This window comes from Haemorhous mexicanus, chromosome 12 (genome assembly GCF_027477595.1).
Source record: "Haemorhous mexicanus isolate bHaeMex1 chromosome 12, bHaeMex1.pri, whole genome shotgun sequence".
NCBI classification, from domain to species: Eukaryota; Metazoa; Chordata; class Aves; order Passeriformes; family Fringillidae; genus Haemorhous; species Haemorhous mexicanus.
Window position 1 is genome coordinate 15548775 of NC_082352.1, and position 19602 is coordinate 15568376.

Consider the following 19602-nt stretch of genomic DNA (forward strand, 5'->3'; position numbering starts at 1 on the left):
GCTTAGCCAAGAGCTGGAAATGTGTGCCTAGAGAAGTGCCCAGTGAATGCCTTTCGTTCTGCAGATGTGTTATGAGTCACAAGTAGAGTAAAGAAGGTATAACCATTTTATATGAAATATATAGATGGGTTTTAACCAGAATGCACCTGCCTGGCTGTACCACGGTGTTCTCACCTTGGCATGGGAGTGGGATTGTGTCATGCTCTGCATGGTGATGGGCAGGATAGTCCCAAGGCTAGAGGTGAGAGCTGAAAGGAGAAAAACCTCAGATGGTGAAGGAATGATCATGTTGAGTGTTTGGCTCTGTGCACCAGGGAACCAGAATAAGCTTAATCTCTTCCCCCAAGCTCCTCATCTGAAAAGAATCTGTGCTTACAAGCTGTGAATAAGCAGCTTATAAATAGATGGAGGAGTGAATTCTCTTTTGTTTGCAGAAGGCAGTATAGTTAGTCTCTGTATTTTGAGGGTGGAGTGGCTAGAGCCAAGAGCTGGTTTTGTGAGCTGGCTATTTTTAGTGTGGCTTGGTGATCTAGTTGGAAGCCCTGGGTGGGGACCTGAGCTGAGCAGAGGGAATGGACAGTACAGAGCAGACTTCATGAGCTGTTAGGTTCCTGGTGCTGGACCTGACTCAATTACAGTGACAGAGAGGGTGATCTTACAGCTAAAAGCCTCCATAGTTCATGTTCTGGTTTCCACATGCACCACCAAGACTCTGGGTCTGCTTGACACTGTGGCTAGTTAACGATGAAGTGGGGTGTAGCTGTGTGGTGCTGCAGACCTCTTGTTTATGGATCTTCAGCAAGGCTCTTGCTAGTAGCAACTCCTGGGATGTTACAAGGCCTGCATGTGCCATTCTGCAAAGTGGTGTGTGATCTCCCGGTGGTGGAAGTAAACCTGGATAATGTATAGGCTCCCTGCCCCTGCTGAGGGACTGCACAGCACTGTCTGCAGCTTGGGTCAGAGTCAGACTAAGCTGATCATCCAAAATGTGGAGCAAGTTGGAAGCAAGGGTAGTGGGGAGATAGGTGTCTGGTGTGTAAGTCCCAGTTTGGGCAGACTGAGATGGCTGGACTTCTTGTTTTGTAGAGTACAGCATGTGCACTGTCAAACTGCTTGCTGCTGCCATAGGCTGGTGGTCACAGCCAGACAACTTACACTGGGAAATCCTTCCTGGGGGCATTATTGTCTTCTGCCATCCCCTCTGTGCTTTAGAGATGTGTGTCTTCTGTGGCTCTGTGTCTTTATACATGCTTCAGAAGATGCTAATGCTTGTGTCCCTCTTGCTGATGGCAGTTGAGCTGGTGCCTGCTCATCTTCATTCCTCTTTGGGAGCCTCTCACACTACTATTTGCTACAGTGCACCCTCCTAATACTTGATCTGCGAGAGACACCTTTCATTGCAGGGTCTTTTCCATGTTCCTCCTGTGGGCCTAATCCTAAAACCTCAGAACAAGATGTATATTCAGTATACCTTTGAAGCCAGATGAAAAAGTGTGCTTAAATTCTGACCTCAAAGGTGCCACGAGAGGCCTCTGCACTGTTGCTGGTGACAAGCAGAAGGTGCTGACGAGCACTAAGCCTTTGGCCAAGCATGGGTGGCAGTGCTCTTCCTGGGCCTTATTTGTTTGTGTCAGGTGGAGGGAGGAGCACAGGGCGACTTTTCTACCCAAACACACGCTGTGCTACTTGGTATTCATTTTGGTTACAGTCTAACCTGTTCCCTCTGTTGGCGTGGTGGTTTTAGCCTGGTAAAAAGCACTTAGCTCACATTAAACAAATCTCACTGCTCCGCACATAAAGGAGAGTGCAGCTGGGGCTGTTGTCATTCTGAGTGCATGAAGTGCTGTGAGACGTCAATTGTGGCATTTGCAGAGAGCTAAAAGATTGCAGAGTTCTGTCTAGGTAAGTTTTCATTGTCCTCTTGGGCTTTTTATAGATGATTCCCCTCAGCTCCCTTTCTGTTTTTCATTTTCTGCTTGTGTCCTAAATCTTCTTGGATTCAGTGAGAATTTACCCAGAAGACTCCAGTTTTGCTTGTTTTTGTTTGCAATGCTTGTCATGCCAACAGGGCGTTAGGTAATTAATGACACACTGTGTTTTATCTGTTTAAAAATATTATGGAAAAAAATTGCAAAAAGTTTCCAGTATAGGATGTTAGCTGAACTGCCTGACATTCCTGCCTTAGCCCAGGCTATCCCACAAGCACCATTTTTATATTACTGTGTTGGGATAGATACTTCTGTTGCTGGGCTGGTTAATAGCACAGTTTCTACTATTGTATGGATCATAGTCCTGGAAGTGGGCAAAAGGATGTATCAGTGAAATAGGGATATGTCTTTAAATGACAGTGTATATGTATTTGAGCAGGACATCTTGAAAGCCTGGTGGTCTCAGCTTCAGGAACACAGCTTTTAGACTAGTGCATTTGACCAGGATATAAAGTATGAACATAAGCAGGTTAATGTACATTAGACAAGGTTTGGAGGTAGAAATTGTTTACAGCTGGTAGAAAACCACATCTTGAGGCTCAGTGTTCCCAGAACAGTGTTTCCAAATCCTATCCAAGGCTCTACTGCACTGGGAACTTTCCCCAGCAGCAGGCTACTTGTTGGTTTGGGATTTATTATAATGGGGGTTTTTTTCCAGTCAGTTTTATGGATCTTACTGGGATTTTAAATCAACCAGAGTCTGAACACAGTTTTATTGTAACTGAATGCAAAGCCAGGCAGAAGAAAGAAACAAAGGTCACATCTTGGTACTGTGCTTGGACACTTGTTTAACTGTGTGCATTGATCCCTTGGCTTTTAAAGGGATTTCTGAGTGTATTTCTGCTAAAAACACATTTAAATGAGCTGAGCTCCAGAAGAGAATTCTCTTGGCAGTTGTGGTCTCCAGTGTGTTGTATTAATTGGATGGTTTTTAATTGATGGCTCCCAGGTCGGGTAACCTCATGAGGAGGGGTTCAGCCAGGTCTGTGGTCTCAGCTAGATTCACTGGTCTCATCCTCAGTGGGAACAGGTATCCCACAGGCTACTGCAGACTTGGTGTTTGACCTCTGTGCCTTTGTAAGGACACTTCAGGGTTCTGAAAAATGTACCCATTTCCTCAGATACTTCAATCAGGGAATTGGAACCACCATGGCTATTTCTGTACTGCAGACAATAATTAGTCGTATTTATTTAGCCATATCTGCTTTAGCTTCACCATGACTAGTTTGAATTTTAACCTCAGCTGCATGTGAAGCTCTTAGCTCAGAGACCTGTGCATTGGAGGTTGACCTCCTTTTATGGGATCATTATAAATATGGCACTTATGTAGGTTGCTACCAAAATGCAGTAATGACCAAGAATGACATTTCTCATCCCGCAAAACATCCCTCAGGCAAACAGCACTGTCCCTGCAGACCTGGAAGGATTTCTTCCAGAAGCATTGCTCAGGATGTTTTAAGTGATTTGTAGCCAAGGTATCAGCACACATGATCTGGGTGATGTCCTTGGGCTAATCCATCCTTTAAACCTCCTAATTTCCAGATCCTATTCATTTTATGCTAAAACCTGTATAGACATCCACAAGGAAAGTTCAGCACCAAGAGAGTGGAAGACTAGATGAGGCTAATGTTGTAACATCCGACTATGTTTCTTCTAAATTACAGAACAAATCAGATTAAGGATATCTGATTTTCCTAGGACAAGTTAGCTGCCCTATACTTGCTTGAACCCCATCATATACACTACCAACATGTAGTATTTCCTTCCATCCATGAATTTTTGCCATTTTAAAATTGGCTGAGGCTGGTCAGAGGATGAACTCTTGATTTCAACCCTTTTGTTTGATCTTCTGTTCTTGCTGATTGTCAAAGCAGTTCTTGAAGGGGCAGACAGGAAAGTGCAGAAGAGTGATGGTTCTGCTGTTTGCATCTCACTGACATTGGCAGGCATGGTGCAGGCAGCACCTGCTTTTGTGACTCTGCTGGAAGCTTCTTCTGTGGCCATCTATTTTTTTAAAACAAAACAGGTATTTTGCTTTGAAAACTAAAGTGTAACTCTTCAAGGCTGGCTTTTTTTGAAGAATGGATTCAGACAGAAATGGTCTTTCTAAATTATAGGTTTAAAATTACCCTACCATTATACAACAGCTTGGCACTTCTCCAGAAAGCTGAAGACATTTGGAACCTTTTCCACTGAAATGATAATTGCCCAATGAAAACAGGATTTGGGGAAACATAAACTGACATCAAGCTACTCCTTTTTGCTATAAATTATATTGACTCGGCACTATTGCAAAATTGCTTTTGATGATTTGACCATGGAAGAATGTAGTGAAAGACTCTTAATACCACACTCCCATATGCAGGGAAATTGCATTTTATCCACACAAATCTGAGCTGAGCTGAGACTTTCCACTGACTTCAAACAACTCTGCCTTTCGTGCTCAGAGTTGCACAGGCCACTGTTAAAATATCTTTAAAGTCTTTAACAGCCAGGTGTTTTCTTTGTGTGCCAGGATGGGAGTCACTTTTTTCTTCAACCAAATTTTGAATATTTGGTTTGTTTACTCCAAGCTGCTGTGAAGGTACTGAAGGACAGGAATTAAAAACTTCTCAGTCTGAAGCTGAAAAATAAATAGATATTTGTGTGAAGTATCATTTTCCCCATAAAACTCCCTGTTCCAGGATATTGTGGAGTTTACTAGTGTACTGGAAATCATTTAGGAAGTTTTTAAGATCTAGATCAGCCAGTGTGTGTGCGTGTGTAAATAGATAAACAGATGTACAGAGGTTTGGGAGAATGGGCTTAATGCCCAGTGGATCCTCTCTGTGAGCACTGAAGTGCCCAAGTGAATCACAAAAACAAACTTTCCCATGGACTGTGAGTGATTTCTTTGTTGGGCTCAGTTTGCCTACCTACTTTATACTACAGCATGGAAAGGCTTATATTTTCCTCTGTAAGAGAGGAAAAGATGGATGTTAGTCAGAGAGCCTGTCCAGCGGGTAAAAGTGAACTGTCAGGGGCTGACAACATATGAATGGAGTTACCTTGGAGATGCAACAGAAGACCAGCAACTAGACATTGAGGTTTTAATGAATGCCTGCCGAACAAGGCAGAATGTGTGAAAACCACATGGCTGGTCCTTGAAACAAAGAGCTGAGGTGCTGGGATGCTGGAGGAACTCACAGAGGAGCAGGAATGGTGTAAGGCCACACCTAATGTTGTCTGGGGACTCTGAGCCCAGAGGAGCTGTTTGGAAATATTTTTTTCTGTGCATGTTGTTTCAGTCGCTCAGGAAACCATTGGCAGGACCATGAGAAGGGGCAGCCTTAGAGTGTTGAATTGTGGCTGATAAGGGCATCAATAGCCTGCTGCAAGCATTCACAGAGGAAAAAAAAAATGGACAAGAGTAAAGGATTTTGGCTTATATAACCCCAAACAGCCCAAATTACTGATAAGAGTTAATTTCCATCCTTCTTCTGAACTGAATTCTGTGTCTAGTCCCTGCTTATAGCATAAACTCCCAGATGCATCTTAGACAGACTTCAGGTAAGTTTGATATGCTTGTGGATCAGTAAAGCAAAGGTTCTCTGTGCGAGTCTTCTGTAACAGGATGTCACTTTTAGTACCATTGTATCAGCAGAGACAGAGGGAGGATGACTGATTTTTATATATATGTAGATTCTGTACACCTGTAGCTGCCACATTGTTTACTGAGATATGTATTTTATGATTATATCCAATGGGGCAAAGGGCTCACTTCTAAACTGGAGCTTCCTTCCACCTTCTGAAAATGTACATAAAGGCTTGGTTGGATTAAGATCTTCAGAGGCAGAATAACTCCTGTGGAGGGAATGTGTGGGGCCAGAAGTGTTGTTTGGAGTCGATTTTTCTCAGTCCTTTTGTTGGATACCAAGAAGTTCACTCAAGCCTCCATTCTCCTGGAATGGGTTCCTCGGACTGTGGTTGGTGGGCCAGCAGGAGTACTTTATTGCTGCAGTTTTGAACCCCACTTTCCCTGGAGGGGCTTGCTGGCCATAAGGCCAGCACTGGTCTCAAGTGGTCTCAGGGAGTCTGGTCTTTTCCATAATAGCTCAGTGAATTAGCCTCTTTACACAATGACTTTATGGTACACCTATTTCTGGTTAAAAAAACCTTGAAATGTGGGGGTTTTTAGCCTTTCTTTATAATCACTTCCTGTCCCTCTACCTTGAGGGTGATTTTTACCTCCTGTAGTTGCAGTGTTGTCTTCAGGTTGTGCCTTTGGGAAACGTGCAGTCTGCTCTGCTAGAATCTGAAGTATTTGTTAGGCCTTGCAGCCCAAGTTGCCTCTGACTCCTAACAGGGAAAACTGCTCAGACTTAGGACAGTGGGGGCGTTGTTTCCTCTGTCAGGTATGGAAAGGGGCAGAGTGGGACTCCCTGGCTCCCATCCCCTAATCAGATCATACTCTGTGCTAGGTCAGGCTGGAACCCTTGTCTCAGGTCCCTGTGTCATCAGGTTGCCGTCTGACAATACCACGTTAAGTGCTGAAGCCGTGGATGCTCGCTTTGTCACTGGCTTGGGTGGACATAAGGACTCCTATTACAGAAAGGTCTAGCAGGTCAGTCTGGCTTGCTGATGAGTGCCATCAAAGAAGTAGCATCAACACCAAAGTGATTTCCATGGAAGCTCAGGGAAAGGTTCAAAAAATATTTTGCCTCGTGAGGGGGTAATTGAAAATGTTTGCATATAGCAGCCTGGAATGCCTAAAGTTATAGGTGCTTGATTGTCTGTGCCAGCGGGAGGAAGAGTGTTTGCTGTATCCATTTCCTGAGTGGATGAGAGCATTCATGCCAGCAGGGAATTCAGCCCTGTGGGAGTAAGGCCAAAGGGTGTCTGCCTGTCTGGCCATCAGTATGCTGGAGACTTACTCAGAAAATGGGACTTGACAGATACGCTCTGTTGCACAAAACCAAGCAGCGTTAATGGTGTTGCCAAATTTAACTTGCAGCCATCGTCCAAACTGTTTCTCATTAGCTGTCCCAGCTGTGTCACTGCTGCTGACGGGAACTGGCCTCCACAACCTGCTCTGTAAACACTTTCCAGAGCTCAGCTTGGACAATGATTATGACTCTTGCTGCTGTGAGTCTCCTGGGTTGGATCTGGGTCTGTCCATAGGAAAGGATTACAAAACAGAAGGCTCATATCATCATGGTTTGTTTATGGCAGTTTTGGGAAATGCCAGAGCAGCGCTGCAGCTTGGATCTTTCCATTGAAGCCTGCAGATTGTCTGTAGAGAACCTGTCTGCTCTGTACTGCAGTAGCACTGATCTCAGTCCAGAAACTATTTGGGTATTTTTGGCTGCACTTTGGAGAAATTCATTCAGTCTAATGGCATTTCAAAGAGGAAAAACAAAAGTATCTAAGAGCCTGAGGTTTGAGAAGCTGGCTGTTGCACACTGGGTGGAATTGTGAATGGAAAAATAGTGTGGATTTCTGCTATGCAGAGCTGCTTGTCCAGACCTATGGCGCTACCTCGTGTCAATTAAAACTACAGGATGGCTGCTACTAAACACATTCAGTTTCATTTCATAGGTTCAAGATTGCCTGTAAACCCAGACAGAAATGTATGCTGAATTGTGTTGAATTATATTCCATTAGCAATATTGGCTACCTATTTTGCAAGTGCTTTAGATAATTTTAATAATATGATAAAAAGCCAGGCACTAGTAAGTCAGAAGGTTGTAAGACTATGAAATAAAAATTGGTTTAGGGTGAATACAGGAGATGACCAGGCAACTGAGCATGCCAGTGTGTGGAGCACAGCTGAAGGAGGCTGTAGTGTTTTCTTGTAGCTGCCTCTTGAGCCCATAATTGTAGGAGGGGAAATCTAGAAGCAAAAGAAATACAAGAAGAATAAGCTTGAATGCTCTTCTGCCTCCTGGATCCCATCTGTGATTCACCCAAGGCTGTGCTGGAGCGGTGTTGCACACGTCTGAAAGGAGTTTGCTAATACTCATCATCTTACCAAGACTGTGGTTGCAGCATCTGAGGGCACTGGGCTGCATCCTGAGCCCCGCTCCATGCTTGCCTGTGTGCTGTGGGCAGGCTGGCAGGAAGAGTGCCTCCTGGTGTTACCTGCTGGGCTTTGGTCAGCACGGCTGCCTGTGGAAAGTAGAGAGCTCAGTCTATGAATCTCTTCAGCACAACACTGTAAAATCTGATTTCTCCTGGCACTGAGTTGTTGTACACTTTGCATATTTGTTCGGCTGGTGGAAACCCTGAGAGTAAGTGGGGCATCAGGCACTTAATATTGTTGTTGTCACTCAGGAGAGATTTGCTTACTAGTGGTGGCTTATTTACTTAATTAAATTCAAATGGTGGTTTTAGATGCTGAAACTGCTTGACCCTGTGTTTTGTGAAAATCCATTTATGCAATGATCTGTGTTTATGAAAAGCTGAAAGTGTGAGAAATCTGGTAAATCTTGCAGGGAGCCTGGCTGGGAGGAGATGTCCTTCCTGCCAGGTTATCTGCATTGGGGTCATAGGGGTGAATCATGGTAATGTGCAAGGAGCAGCAATATTCTCTCCTGTTCTCCATATGGAGATGGCCTGTGTGGGTCCCACGGGGAGGATGACTGGAGTGCTGTTGTTGGCCAGGTTGTGTTTGCATGAAGTGCTGGGGGAAGGGCCTAATGCAAAACTCTTGACCAGAGCTGTGTCCCCTTGCAGAGATGCACTCGATGCTGCCAGCGTGCTTTATAATCAAGTTGATGAGGGCGTTCACCGCCTGGTGATGCTGTCAAACAAGCGCATCCAGGAACTGGAGCTGGTGATGGAGTTCGAGAAAGTGGAAGAGTGTTTTAAGGAGGTAAGGCCTACCTGTCAGTTCCAGTGGCTGCTGCCCTCTGACTGTGTTCCACAACAGGTACTGGGCCTGTTGATCTGTTGTGTGAAGGTGTACAGTGATGCTTGATGCTTAAAAAGAACAACTGAATATAAGATTTTGAGATAGAGTTTCAGCAATGCTGAGAATTAAGCCATTTATTTCCCTGGTATCTCTTGATGCCAAGTGAAAGTCCCTTGGCTTCTCTCTAGGTGTGGCTTAATCAAACCCCATAAAAATCTGTGAAGTGGCTCATAGGTAAGCCATACACTTGGAGGTTGGGTGTCTTTTTTGACCCTCTCAGCGAGGCTGTTGATGAAGTATTCTTCATAATTATTTGAGAAGCAGCAGAGTGATGTCAACAAGCTGATAAGTCTGCATGTCCCCCTTTGGGCTGTAGCTCCTGCAGGGTCTCCTGACATGCTGTTGCAGAATATCCCTGCCCCACTCTGGCTGCCCATCCCTGTCGTGTACTCTGTTGTTTAGATTCCTGTGCTGTTCTCAGGTCCCTGATATCTGATAAGGCCAGGCACACTACTTCCCCTCGGTGCAGCACCAGGCACACTCATTTTGCCTTTGGGTGCAGCCCTCTCTACAGGCTTCAGGAAGGGAACAGCTTCTTGTCCTTAGCCCAAGAGCCATGCTCAACCTCCCACCCTCTGCACTTCTGTGGGACCTTCAACTTACCTTCATTTAGTGTTGTTGAAACTCTTGACAGCCATGGGGTAACTGAAGCAAACAGGGACTGGCTTTCAGAAGGACCTTTGAAACCTGTAGCCATGTTGATAGAGGGCCTCAAAAAGTCATAAAGTGGTCAGGTCTAAGCATCCTTCAAGAGCTGATCAGTCCTTTCAGTGTTGCAGATCCCAGATATTCCATGTTGCAGATCCCAAAGCCTGGACTCAACACTGAGATTATGGAGTTGCATGGTTTCCTGTGCTGTAACTCATCAACAATGAGGAGTTTGTGTGTCCTTAAAAATCGTGATTAGGATCAGTTTCACTGCTGCTGTTCTGGGATTCTGGGCTCCTCTCCTCTAGTGGGAACTGGATTTGCAAAGGAGGTTGCAGCCTACCTAGTGTTTTCACAGGCCAAAGTGGATCTGGGAGGTTTAATGACTTCCCATTTGCAGGTAGACACTGGGGCGCCATGCAGGATCTGCTCGGGACAAGAAGTGTGTTGCAAGAACCTGGTAGAGACTCTTGTTAAACACACAGGTTCCTAATATCAAACAGAAATTAAAAAAGGCACGAAAGTAAGCACTGCAACCACTTTCTGCTTTAAGCTGAACTTTATTTTTTTTTTTGTTGAATTGAGTAACACTCAACTGCTCCTAGGTTATTTTGCTTGTAGATCACCAATGGTGGTAGGAGCTGCTCCTGCTGTTAAGCCTGCGTGGGAGCTCTAGGCAGCAGCAGTGTGCCTCTCTGCAGTACTGAGAACCACCACCATTTCTTCCTCTTGCCAGTGAGCTTGCTCCTTGTAACCTTCTCACAGTGCACAAAACTAGGAGTTTGTCCTTGACTAAGGGGTTGGGTTGGGATATGGATTCAGGTGACATAGGAAAACAGGATGCGTGGGCGTTAGGAAGCACTTAGTCTGTCCCTTCCCCCAGGTGCACCTATGCCTGGAGCATTGCAGGCAAGTTTACCAGCCTGTTTTTAAAACCTAGTGATGATGGAGGCGCTGTGTTATCCTGCCTGGCCTCCTGTGACTGCTTTGCTCTTAGGATGCTCTTGTTAGTCAGTCCTCTTCCCCTCTTTGAGGATAATGGCTGATAACTGCAGCAGTAGCTGGGCTCCACTGATGAACATGGAGTTGCTGCTCAGCTTTGTGGAGAGCTACCTTCAGAAAACCAGTAGCTGAGAGTCCCAGAGAACCATGAAACATTGCAGATGGGGAGAATCCATCAGTACATTCACACTGACTTGGTTCATGTCCTGCCAGTCAGAAAAGGGAAGTGACATAGGAAGTCTGGCAGCAAGGAGATTTGATCCCAGTTGGGGGTAACAATAATAGGATTTTCAGGCCAGTGTGCAAGTTGCAGAGCTTGCTTTAGACCATGGCTCACCCAAAACAGAGCCCAGGCAGCCACTTGCCCTGTTTATGCCTAAGGCTAGTGAGCAATAGCAGAGCTTTTCAATTACTCTGTAACCTGAAGTGGAAAAACTCTGAGCAGGAGGCTCAGACTGAAATGCTGGATTGTGGGGGAGACGTCTACACACATTCTTTCCAGTAATGAGATGACCAGCATTATGAGAGCAGTTCCTTGCTCTTTCCACATAAAGGCCTATGCTGGTGAGTAGCACAGGGTGACTAACAAGCAGGGATTATCCCTTTTCTTCTAGGTCAGCAGTTGGATTGAGAATGTTGGCAGAAAACGGCTAAAGGAAACTGTCAACCTGGATGATTCTTTGGAGATGCTGCTTCAAGCACAAAAGCAGTTCAAGGAGTTTGATCTTGTTGCCAGTGTAAGTGTTGTCAGATTGGAAAATTATATTCTCCAGCATCTGAGTTGGTAGCATGTGTGTCTTGTATGTGCTCAGCCAAAAACATGGTGCTAAGAGGGTCCATCACCAAAGTATGTGTCATTCCCTCTCACTGCATAGTCTCCCTGCTCTCCTTTTGCAGACAAAGCCACCAGCTCAACACTTAGTAGATGGCATTTACCAGTCTTGGGGAGAATAACTACTGGGGGTTGAAAGATGGATTTTTTTCTTCCTCCTTTGATGTGCTTGTAACGCTGCCTTTTTCTGATCCTGATTGAGCCTTGGTCTTGCTGTATAGGCCTTTACAAGCTGTTGTGTGATAAGTGTAAATCATAAGAGATCAGGCTTCAAAATTCTGCTGTAAACAAGGACACTCCTGCTCATGTGATTTAAACCTTAAAAACTGGTCTAGTTAGCACTAGCTGTTAATGGCCTTGAAGACTGCTTACTGTTGTTCCAGCTCTTTATCCTCATAAGCAATTCCTTTTTGTTTTCAGGAATATTGCAAAAGGGGACAGGAAGCATTAAAGAAGATGAATCAATGGGAAGACCTTTCCTTTGTGGATGTGCATTCTTACAGGGTAAAGCTGCAGAGCTACGAAGATGAGCTGGAGGAGTTCTGCACCCAGCTGGATGAAACAAGGCACCGAGTCTGTGAAACAGTCAGGCTGTATGAATTCTTTGACAAGGTAAGACAAGGCATCTGCTGCACAGAGGAGGGTGTAAAAAGTCTGCTTGGACTCAGTCCAGTGCTAGATTGTTTCTGAAAGGTGTGAAATGTAGTATTTGCTCCATTAGAGAGCTGGATCTATAACCTGCAGCAGTCCCCTCATGCTCATGTGTCTGCAGTGATTTTTTTCAAGTCAGTATGTGGGAGAAGAGATGGGTGTGTCTTCCAGAAAACGTCCACATCTGTTAAGCATAGAGGTTTTCTTTTCTCTGAGCTGGAGCTTTTTAACCCCTTTCATGGCAACAGTGGGCAGAAGGATTATGGCAGTGCTGGCTCTGATGACAAGGCCAGAGCTGGGCTGATTGTGTCCAGTCCTGGCCTCCATTCCAGGGTAGGCTGCCTACATTTTCCTGCTGTATCCTTACAAGCTGGCCAGTTCCGCCTGTTAACCCATCAGGAGTAGCACTCTTCTTGTCAGTCCTAAATACAGTCCAACTCCTCCCATGTGGAGGCCTGCATGAGGAAAGGGAGCACCAGAATGGAGAGCTGGGAAGTGTGGCTGAGGGAGCAAGGGATCCCTGGATCATCACAGGGATCTGGGAAGCAGGAGGACAGGATGTGTGTGGTGACTGTGCTGAGTGCCTGACCTTCCCACCTGTTTGGTTTAGTGCAAATGCACCCATTTAGCAGATCTGCAGTTGGATTTGGTGTTCTTTAATTTCTAAAGTTGCAGATGAAAAAGCAGTAGGATTTTCTAAGTGCATTTTAAAATACAACTTTGGCAAGAAAGAAAGCCAGGGAGCCTGTGCTCCATTTATTCCACACTTGTACAAACATTGGGTATTGAAGTTCTCAAATTCCAGAAAGAATAGACACTAAAAGTTAAGCTGTACCAGATGTAGGTGCCACTTAGTTGCTGTCTCTGAGCTGCCTTGGCAGCCAGAAGTGCTCAGGGAATGAGTGAGGAAATTCAGCTAAACATGAAAACATGGAAAAGCATCCTGTGTGAGGCAGCAAAGTGGAGAAGGCAGCCCAGACCACTGCTGTCAGGGCAATGAAGATTGAGTTTGTTTGGTGATGCTCTGCAGGTCTGCTCTGGCTCATCTCTGCAGTTTGCTGTGCAGGTGGGGGACCCTCTTGCTGTGGAAATATGTAAATTTTTTTTTCACCCTAATGGAGAGAGAATTGCCTCCTGTGCCATAGGAGAATGGGAAGAACCTGTGCTTTTCTACCTCACTGAACAGAGATGTTCAGGGGCTGCTCTGGTACTTGAAGACCCTTTGCAATCATGGGGGACCCTGGGAAGGGTCTTCTCATGTTTTTTCTGATAAATTGAGGCACACAAAAGCACCAAACCTTGTTTGGCATACTGACAATTCTGCAGCCAAGCCAAACATTGTTTGTATGTGAACCCTTCCAGCCAGAGCTGGAAGTCTCTGGAGCACAAATGTGGACTGTAGCACATGATCATAGAACCAAACAATGGTTTGAGCTTGAAGGGATTTTAAAGGAATCATCCAGTTCCAACTTCCCTGCTACAGGCAGGGATGCCACCCACTAGACCAGGTTGCTACAGGGCCCCGTCTTGGCCTTGAACACTTACAGGGATGGGGCAACCACAACTTCTCTGGACAACCTGTGCCAGGGCCTCACCACCCTCACAGGGAAGAATTTCTTCCTAATACCCAATCTAATCCTGCCCTCTGTCAGTTTGAAGCCATTCTCTCTTGTCCTGTTATTCCACGTCCTTGTCCAAAGTCCCTCTTCAGGTTCTGCAAGGTGTTCTAAGGTCTCCCCAAAGCTTCCAGGCTGCTCAATGCTCTGTTCTGGCATGGAAGTTACATTGTGCTGGTAGCTTTTGGGCTGCCAGGATAGTTGGACATGACTCTATAGCAGTATGTTCCTCCACAGCTTTAAAGCCTTTTCAGAGCCTGGATCATTTCTAGGGGCACAAATGCTACATAGACCCCAACAGTGGCCCGTTGCAGCTTTTTTGGTGGATGAAAACTCCAGGATGCAGTCCTTGGCAGCAGCAGCAGCCCTCTTGGTTGTGCCTTTCATGCTTTATGGCCCCAGTGAAAACAAAATTATAGTGGTACCGTGTGTTTTCACACTGCTTTGTGTAGAGGAGAGGCAGCTGGCTCAAGGAGGGAGGAGGATTTTGATCTCACTGGTTTCAGTAGAGTTATAAACAATTCTGGTGGTGTAAATATACTGTGTGTGTATTGTGAACCAGTGGCCAACTGAAACAAGGAGTGTAGGGGGATACATCCTGCAGCTGTAGGATCAGTACAGAAATTGCTGCACAGCATGAAAGTTCTTTCAGTGCCTATGAGTTTGATCTTGATCTCCAGAATGCTTTCTGCCTTCCCAAAGCAAAGTTAGTGGTGTGGTCTGGGAGGTGGGGGATAATCAGAAGATCTTATCTAAACTGATTTCACTCTCTTCTGATACTGAGCTGCTTTTGACCTTCCTGCATTGATCGTGTCAGTGCCTGCCTAACTCCCTTCTCTCTTCCCTAATATCTGAGGGCATATCTACAGCAGGAGTTTGCAGTAAGCAATGTCCTTGATATTCTTTCTCGTAAAGAGCCTGCCGAGTGCCAAACCCCAGGATTTGGGGAAGAAGCCCAAGGATGCGTAAGCAATGTGCACTATGGAAATGAGCTGGCAAGCTCAGCTCTCCAAACATCTCAGCATGTGCCAAGGGAGTGGAACGCCCACCACGGGGATCATGATGTTCATCCCTCACTGACTGCTGGGAATGGCAGGCTCTGTTATGCTGGCCCTCCTGCATGTGGTGGGCAGGTGTTCTGTAGGGCACTGCCTGTGGCTGCCAGACAGGCCGTGGGACAGGACAGCATAACCCCATATGCCCCATCAAGATGCTGTACTGGTTTTTTTCACTGCTTGGCAGTTCCTGAAGGCCTGTCAGAGCTCCTTGCAATGAGGCAGGCTGAGCTGGGCCAGACCACATGGAGCTTGCACATGGGCTGGCAGGGTTCCCTCCCCAAAGACATGACCAGTGCCAAGCTGGATGTTTCCATTTGTCCCCGCTTCCTTTGTGGCAGGAGCCCTTGGTCCTGACGGGGGGTGGATGATGGTTGGGCTGAGGCAGGAGGAGCAGTGAAGGAAACTGCTTTCCCCACCTCTGACTGTGGGCTGGAGGATTGTTTTTCAGTACCACAAAGTCAGTGTGGGTATATTCGGGGTCCTGCCATCTCCCTGTGGCTTCAAGCCTGGTTTGGCCACTGTCCCTTGTTTACTCAGTTCCAAGACTGCTCTGGGATCTGGCACCATACAGTGCTTTGGGGAAAAACTGGCAGCTGAACAAGCAATGGAATGGATCGTGCACCAAAAGCATTGATGTCTCTTTTGTTCTGGGATTCCTGCAGGACAGTCCCCAGTATCCTTTTCACTTGCTCTCTGTCTTGGCTTCACAATAACACTGCCATAGGTACACCATCAAGACCAGCAGCAGCCCTAGCAAGTCTTCCTTTCCTTGTTTATCTCATTAGCATTCCTCTCTTTTCTTTCCTCAAGCTCTCTCTGGGTGAATTATTTCCCAGAACACTCTTATATCCCATGTTGTTGACTTTACCATAAGTGAAGAGCAGGTTACCTGGACTGCATGTTTGAAATGGCCCATGTGAGAGCCATGTGCCCTGTCAGGATCGAGCCCTTACTTGCAGCAGCATGTCCATTGAGCCAGAGCACACAGAACAGTCTCTACCAGGTCTGGGATGACAACCAGTCCTGCTGAAGGTCAGGAGTGAGGGTGCATGATCCTTGCTGGCACAAGTGGAAGAAAGCACTGACCCAACCAGAATGGGCAGTGTCCCATCGAAGGCGCAGCACCTGCATATACCCTGTGGCCGTGTGGTGATGTGGTGCCCAGAGCTGAACTGCCTGTATCATTACAGGAGGGCCTGAGGCAGCTCCGGGGGCTTTTTCCTGCTTCTCAGGATGTTGTGCAAGATGGTGCTCAGGGAAAGTGTGGTCATTGCCCTGCCATAGCTTGTGAGTCTCCTGCAGCTTGAGACCTTGCCTTATGCTTGCTTTTTGAGGGAAGTTGTTCAGCTTCAGTTCTCACTGCTGGGGGTTATTGAGGCAAGGTGGGTTGAGAAATGGTAGCGTTTCCCATTTCTCGGGATTTCTTAGGGCTCTTTTCCACAAGCAGTTCCTTCAGTGATGTTCTCTGTCTGTTTCCCTTGGATCTTTTCCCTCAAAGGACCCCTGACCATCAGCCTCTGCTGATTCTTGTTCCTCAGTTGTCTGTCTTTTTTTTTTTTTTTGCTACACTCAAGGATCTGCTGCTTCTGACTTCTGCTTGGAGTGGGCAGAATATTGCCCAGCCCCTCTCCATCTGTGTTTACATCTCCAGGAATGGGTTACCTGTGCTTCTGGGTGGACCTGCCCCCACAGTGGGTTCTCCTGTGCTCTCCTCCTCAGCCACTTTGTTCTTTGTGGCTTAGAAAACAAAGCCTTTGGCAAGTGAAGGAGGTGCCTGCCCTTCCTGGGGGAGGGCCAGCTGGCCTGCATTTGATTATGGCAGTGCCTCCTCATCCCTCCCCATTGTCCTTGCTGCTGTAGGAATGCCAGCCTTTTTGCGCTCCATCCCGTGAGCAAGTGTTGCGGCTCTGGGGCCCAAAGAGGGGCCGGGGCCCTTCTTCCCATAGCTCTCTCCTCTCTGCACATCTCCATGCACCTTTCCCTCCAAGTCACAGTTGCCCCATCCCAGCTTCGGCAGCAGAGGGACGCAGCAAACCTTCCTGTAAGTACCAAGTGTGCGGCGGCCGGCTGACGTGTGAGCTGTATTGATATTGTTTGGAAACAATGTAGAGAAGGCTTTTGACTCGGTTGCTTGTGCGTGTCTGTGTGCATCCAGGGTGAATCAGAGCGCTTTGTGTGTGGCTTTTGTGCGCTCAGACAGAACCCCGTGGGCTGTGAGCATCTTTGCATGGTTCCTCTGAATCCCAGGGCTGTGCTGTCTGTAGTAGAGCAGTGCCAGTCCCTCTTTCTTTTTATTAGAAGTTACTGCATGATTGTTTCAGTGGGCATAATTTCCCTACAGCTAGAAGTTGCTGCAGGGGCTGGGTGCTGCAGACGGACTGGATATATGTGCAGGGCAGGTGGTACCTCTCAGCTTCCAGGACTTCTGTCAAATGTTGTGGACAGCACAGGAAGGGGCTGCTCTCCTGGACTGTTCCAAGGTTTGCTGGGTTCCTGCACCCCAGGTGACTGAAAACTGCTGGCACAGCACTCCCAGCTTTCAGAGATGGATCTGATCTTTGATTTGTCATCTGAAATTCAGAGCATGCTAAATAGGTTGCCTTCCACAAATGTTGTCTCTTGACTTCTCCCCAAAAGTTTCAGAACAGAGACCTGCTGATACCTTGTTTTCTGCTGTGTTTCATTTCTGATTATGTACCAGCTACAATTTTGCAGATGATCTTTTTGAGGGAAAAAAGTCCCTTCCAGGTGATAAATTATTGATGGGGTTTTTTTCTTAGCCTTTGATGAAAAAAGGAGGGTTGTGAATGTTGATCTGTGGGAAGCTGGAAAGGATCTTGGTGTCTGCAACCTGAAAGTGTGATTTTTTTTTTTTTTTTTTTTTTTTTTTTTTTTTTTTTTTTTTTTTGTAGCTGGCTGTTTGGCAGAGTTTGAGAAGCAATTTTACTGAAAGGGTGCTATGATTCCCTGCTCTGGGAATGTGCTTGGAGAAGTGCAGAGTAGAACTTAGCACCAAAGTGGAAAAAAAGACATTTGATGTATCCTTACTGTAGCATACTTACTGTAAACAGAGACATAGGTCCCTGTTCCATGATGCTGCCAGCAGTTCTGCACAGGTCAGAACATGGTTTTACCCTACAGCAGCTTGGAGCAAATGAAATTTTGCTGTGGTTTGCAATAAAGTCCCTGGGACTTAACATGCACTATTCTCTCTACACCTATGTGCAGAGATTGTCTTTGCTTTTCTGGGGATGGTCCGCATAACATTCCCAAATAACAGTTTTGATCTTGTTACTGATGCAAGTTCTCAGGATGATGGTAGGAGATCCCAAAGGCATGGGAGAGGAATAGTTACTGTGCTGTTTTAGGGGAAGACACTGTTGCCTGGCTTCAGCATTGTCTGACAGCAGCTGTCTCATCTCTCTTTCTCTCTCCTTTCTCAGTTATGCCTGTAAAGTCGTGCCCCTAGACAGACATCTAGTCTGATTTGTTCTCCTATTTCAGGGGTGTCCTTTTTCATGCACAGCTCAAAGCAGTTGGGGGAATGAGCCTCAAGGAAAATCGATCCTCTGGCAGAGTTCATGCAAGGTTAATGCGTGAAATTTCTCCCCTCTCCTTCCTGCCAGGTTTTTGCTGGAGAAATCTTCCTGCAAGGTTAAAAAGAGTCTAGTGTTTACTTTCCTATCAAAGTGTATTCATGCATTAGAAAGTTTCTGTTTTGCCTTGGAGAAAGCCCTCTTGTGCAAACAAGAAGTCCTGAACACTTAAATCTGATCTGTTGCATATCAGATTTTTCTGTCTTGCAAAATTAGTGATTTGGAAACTGTTCTGTCTTATGAATTCTTCAGTAAATCGCTACTAGCTCCGCTGGTGTTAGAGTTATTTTCTGCTATGTTTCACCAAAAACTGTGTGGTCAAATGGGCAGTACAGCAGTAGCCCTGGCAAGCTCTGTGGCAGGAGGTAAAAGCTAAATAATAGTTAGCACCAGCACTCAGTGCTCCTTTCTGGTTGCTCAACATAGGTGTGAGACTCATTTGTCCCTCAGTGTTACAGGGCAGCAGCAGTGAATTAATTAGGTTTTTGTCATGTGCTGTATCCAAGCCAAATTTGCAGTTGAAGGTGAGAAGTTCTTGGGTTAAGACGCTTTTGAGCACCTGTTCCAGCACCTCAGGCAATGCTTTAGTGCAGAATGAGGTCTGTGATGTGTTTGTGACATGTGCAGAGAGGCAAAGCCTTGGTTTGTCTGGGTCCTTCTCCCTCCTACTTGCTGACCAAATTCCCCTTGGTGGAGGACACAGCAGGAGGACGAGTCTGAGGGAGCCAGCCAGTGTGTAGCATATGTTGGGATGTAGGGTATTTGCCCTTCATGTGCCCTCCCTGATCCAAGGAGTGCCAGCATGTTCTGTCACTGCATGTATGCAGGGAGTAATGCCTGACATGCTGAAACCACCTCAGCCTTGATTGTCAGAGCACCTACCTCTGTGTAAAAATTCCTCGGTGTCCTTGGCTGCCATGAGCATAAATTGACCGTTATCTGAAAGACTTGGGCCTCTGTCAGGTGTGTTCAAATCTCCTGCAGGAACACCACAGTGGGAGCCAGTCAGTCGTGGCAGGGAAACACCATTTCCACCCAGCAGGTTTAGGGATTTCCCAGCTCACATGGGAGCTGAGGTGCGAGTGGAATGTGTCTTCTTAAGGTGTGAGATCTGATGCCAGCAGAGATCTCCCTTCAGCTCCGCCCAGCCTTGTGCATGTGTGCAGTGCAAAGTTTGGGTACTTTTTTCCCCTCTAATCTTGGGATAGAAGCTGCACAGGGTGACAGATTTTCTGAATTTTTGTGTGCTGGCATCCATC

The 19602-nt window shown here is 46.3% G+C and overlaps 1 protein-coding gene across 3 annotated transcripts in view; it reads left to right on the plus strand.

The window, feature by feature from the left end:
• PLEKHG4 (pleckstrin homology and RhoGEF domain containing G4) overlaps window positions 1-19602 on the plus strand; it is an 85718-nt gene that overhangs the window by 46806 nt on the left and 19310 nt on the right. For all 3 annotated transcript variants that reach the window (XM_059857254.1, XM_059857255.1, XM_059857256.1), the window contains exons 11-13: window positions 8703-8841; window positions 11205-11327; window positions 11843-12034. In XM_059857254.1, the coding sequence (XP_059713237.1) occupies window positions 8703-8841; window positions 11205-11327; window positions 11843-12034 (454 nt within the window). The remainder of the gene's footprint in view (window positions 1-8702; window positions 8842-11204; window positions 11328-11842; window positions 12035-19602) is intronic.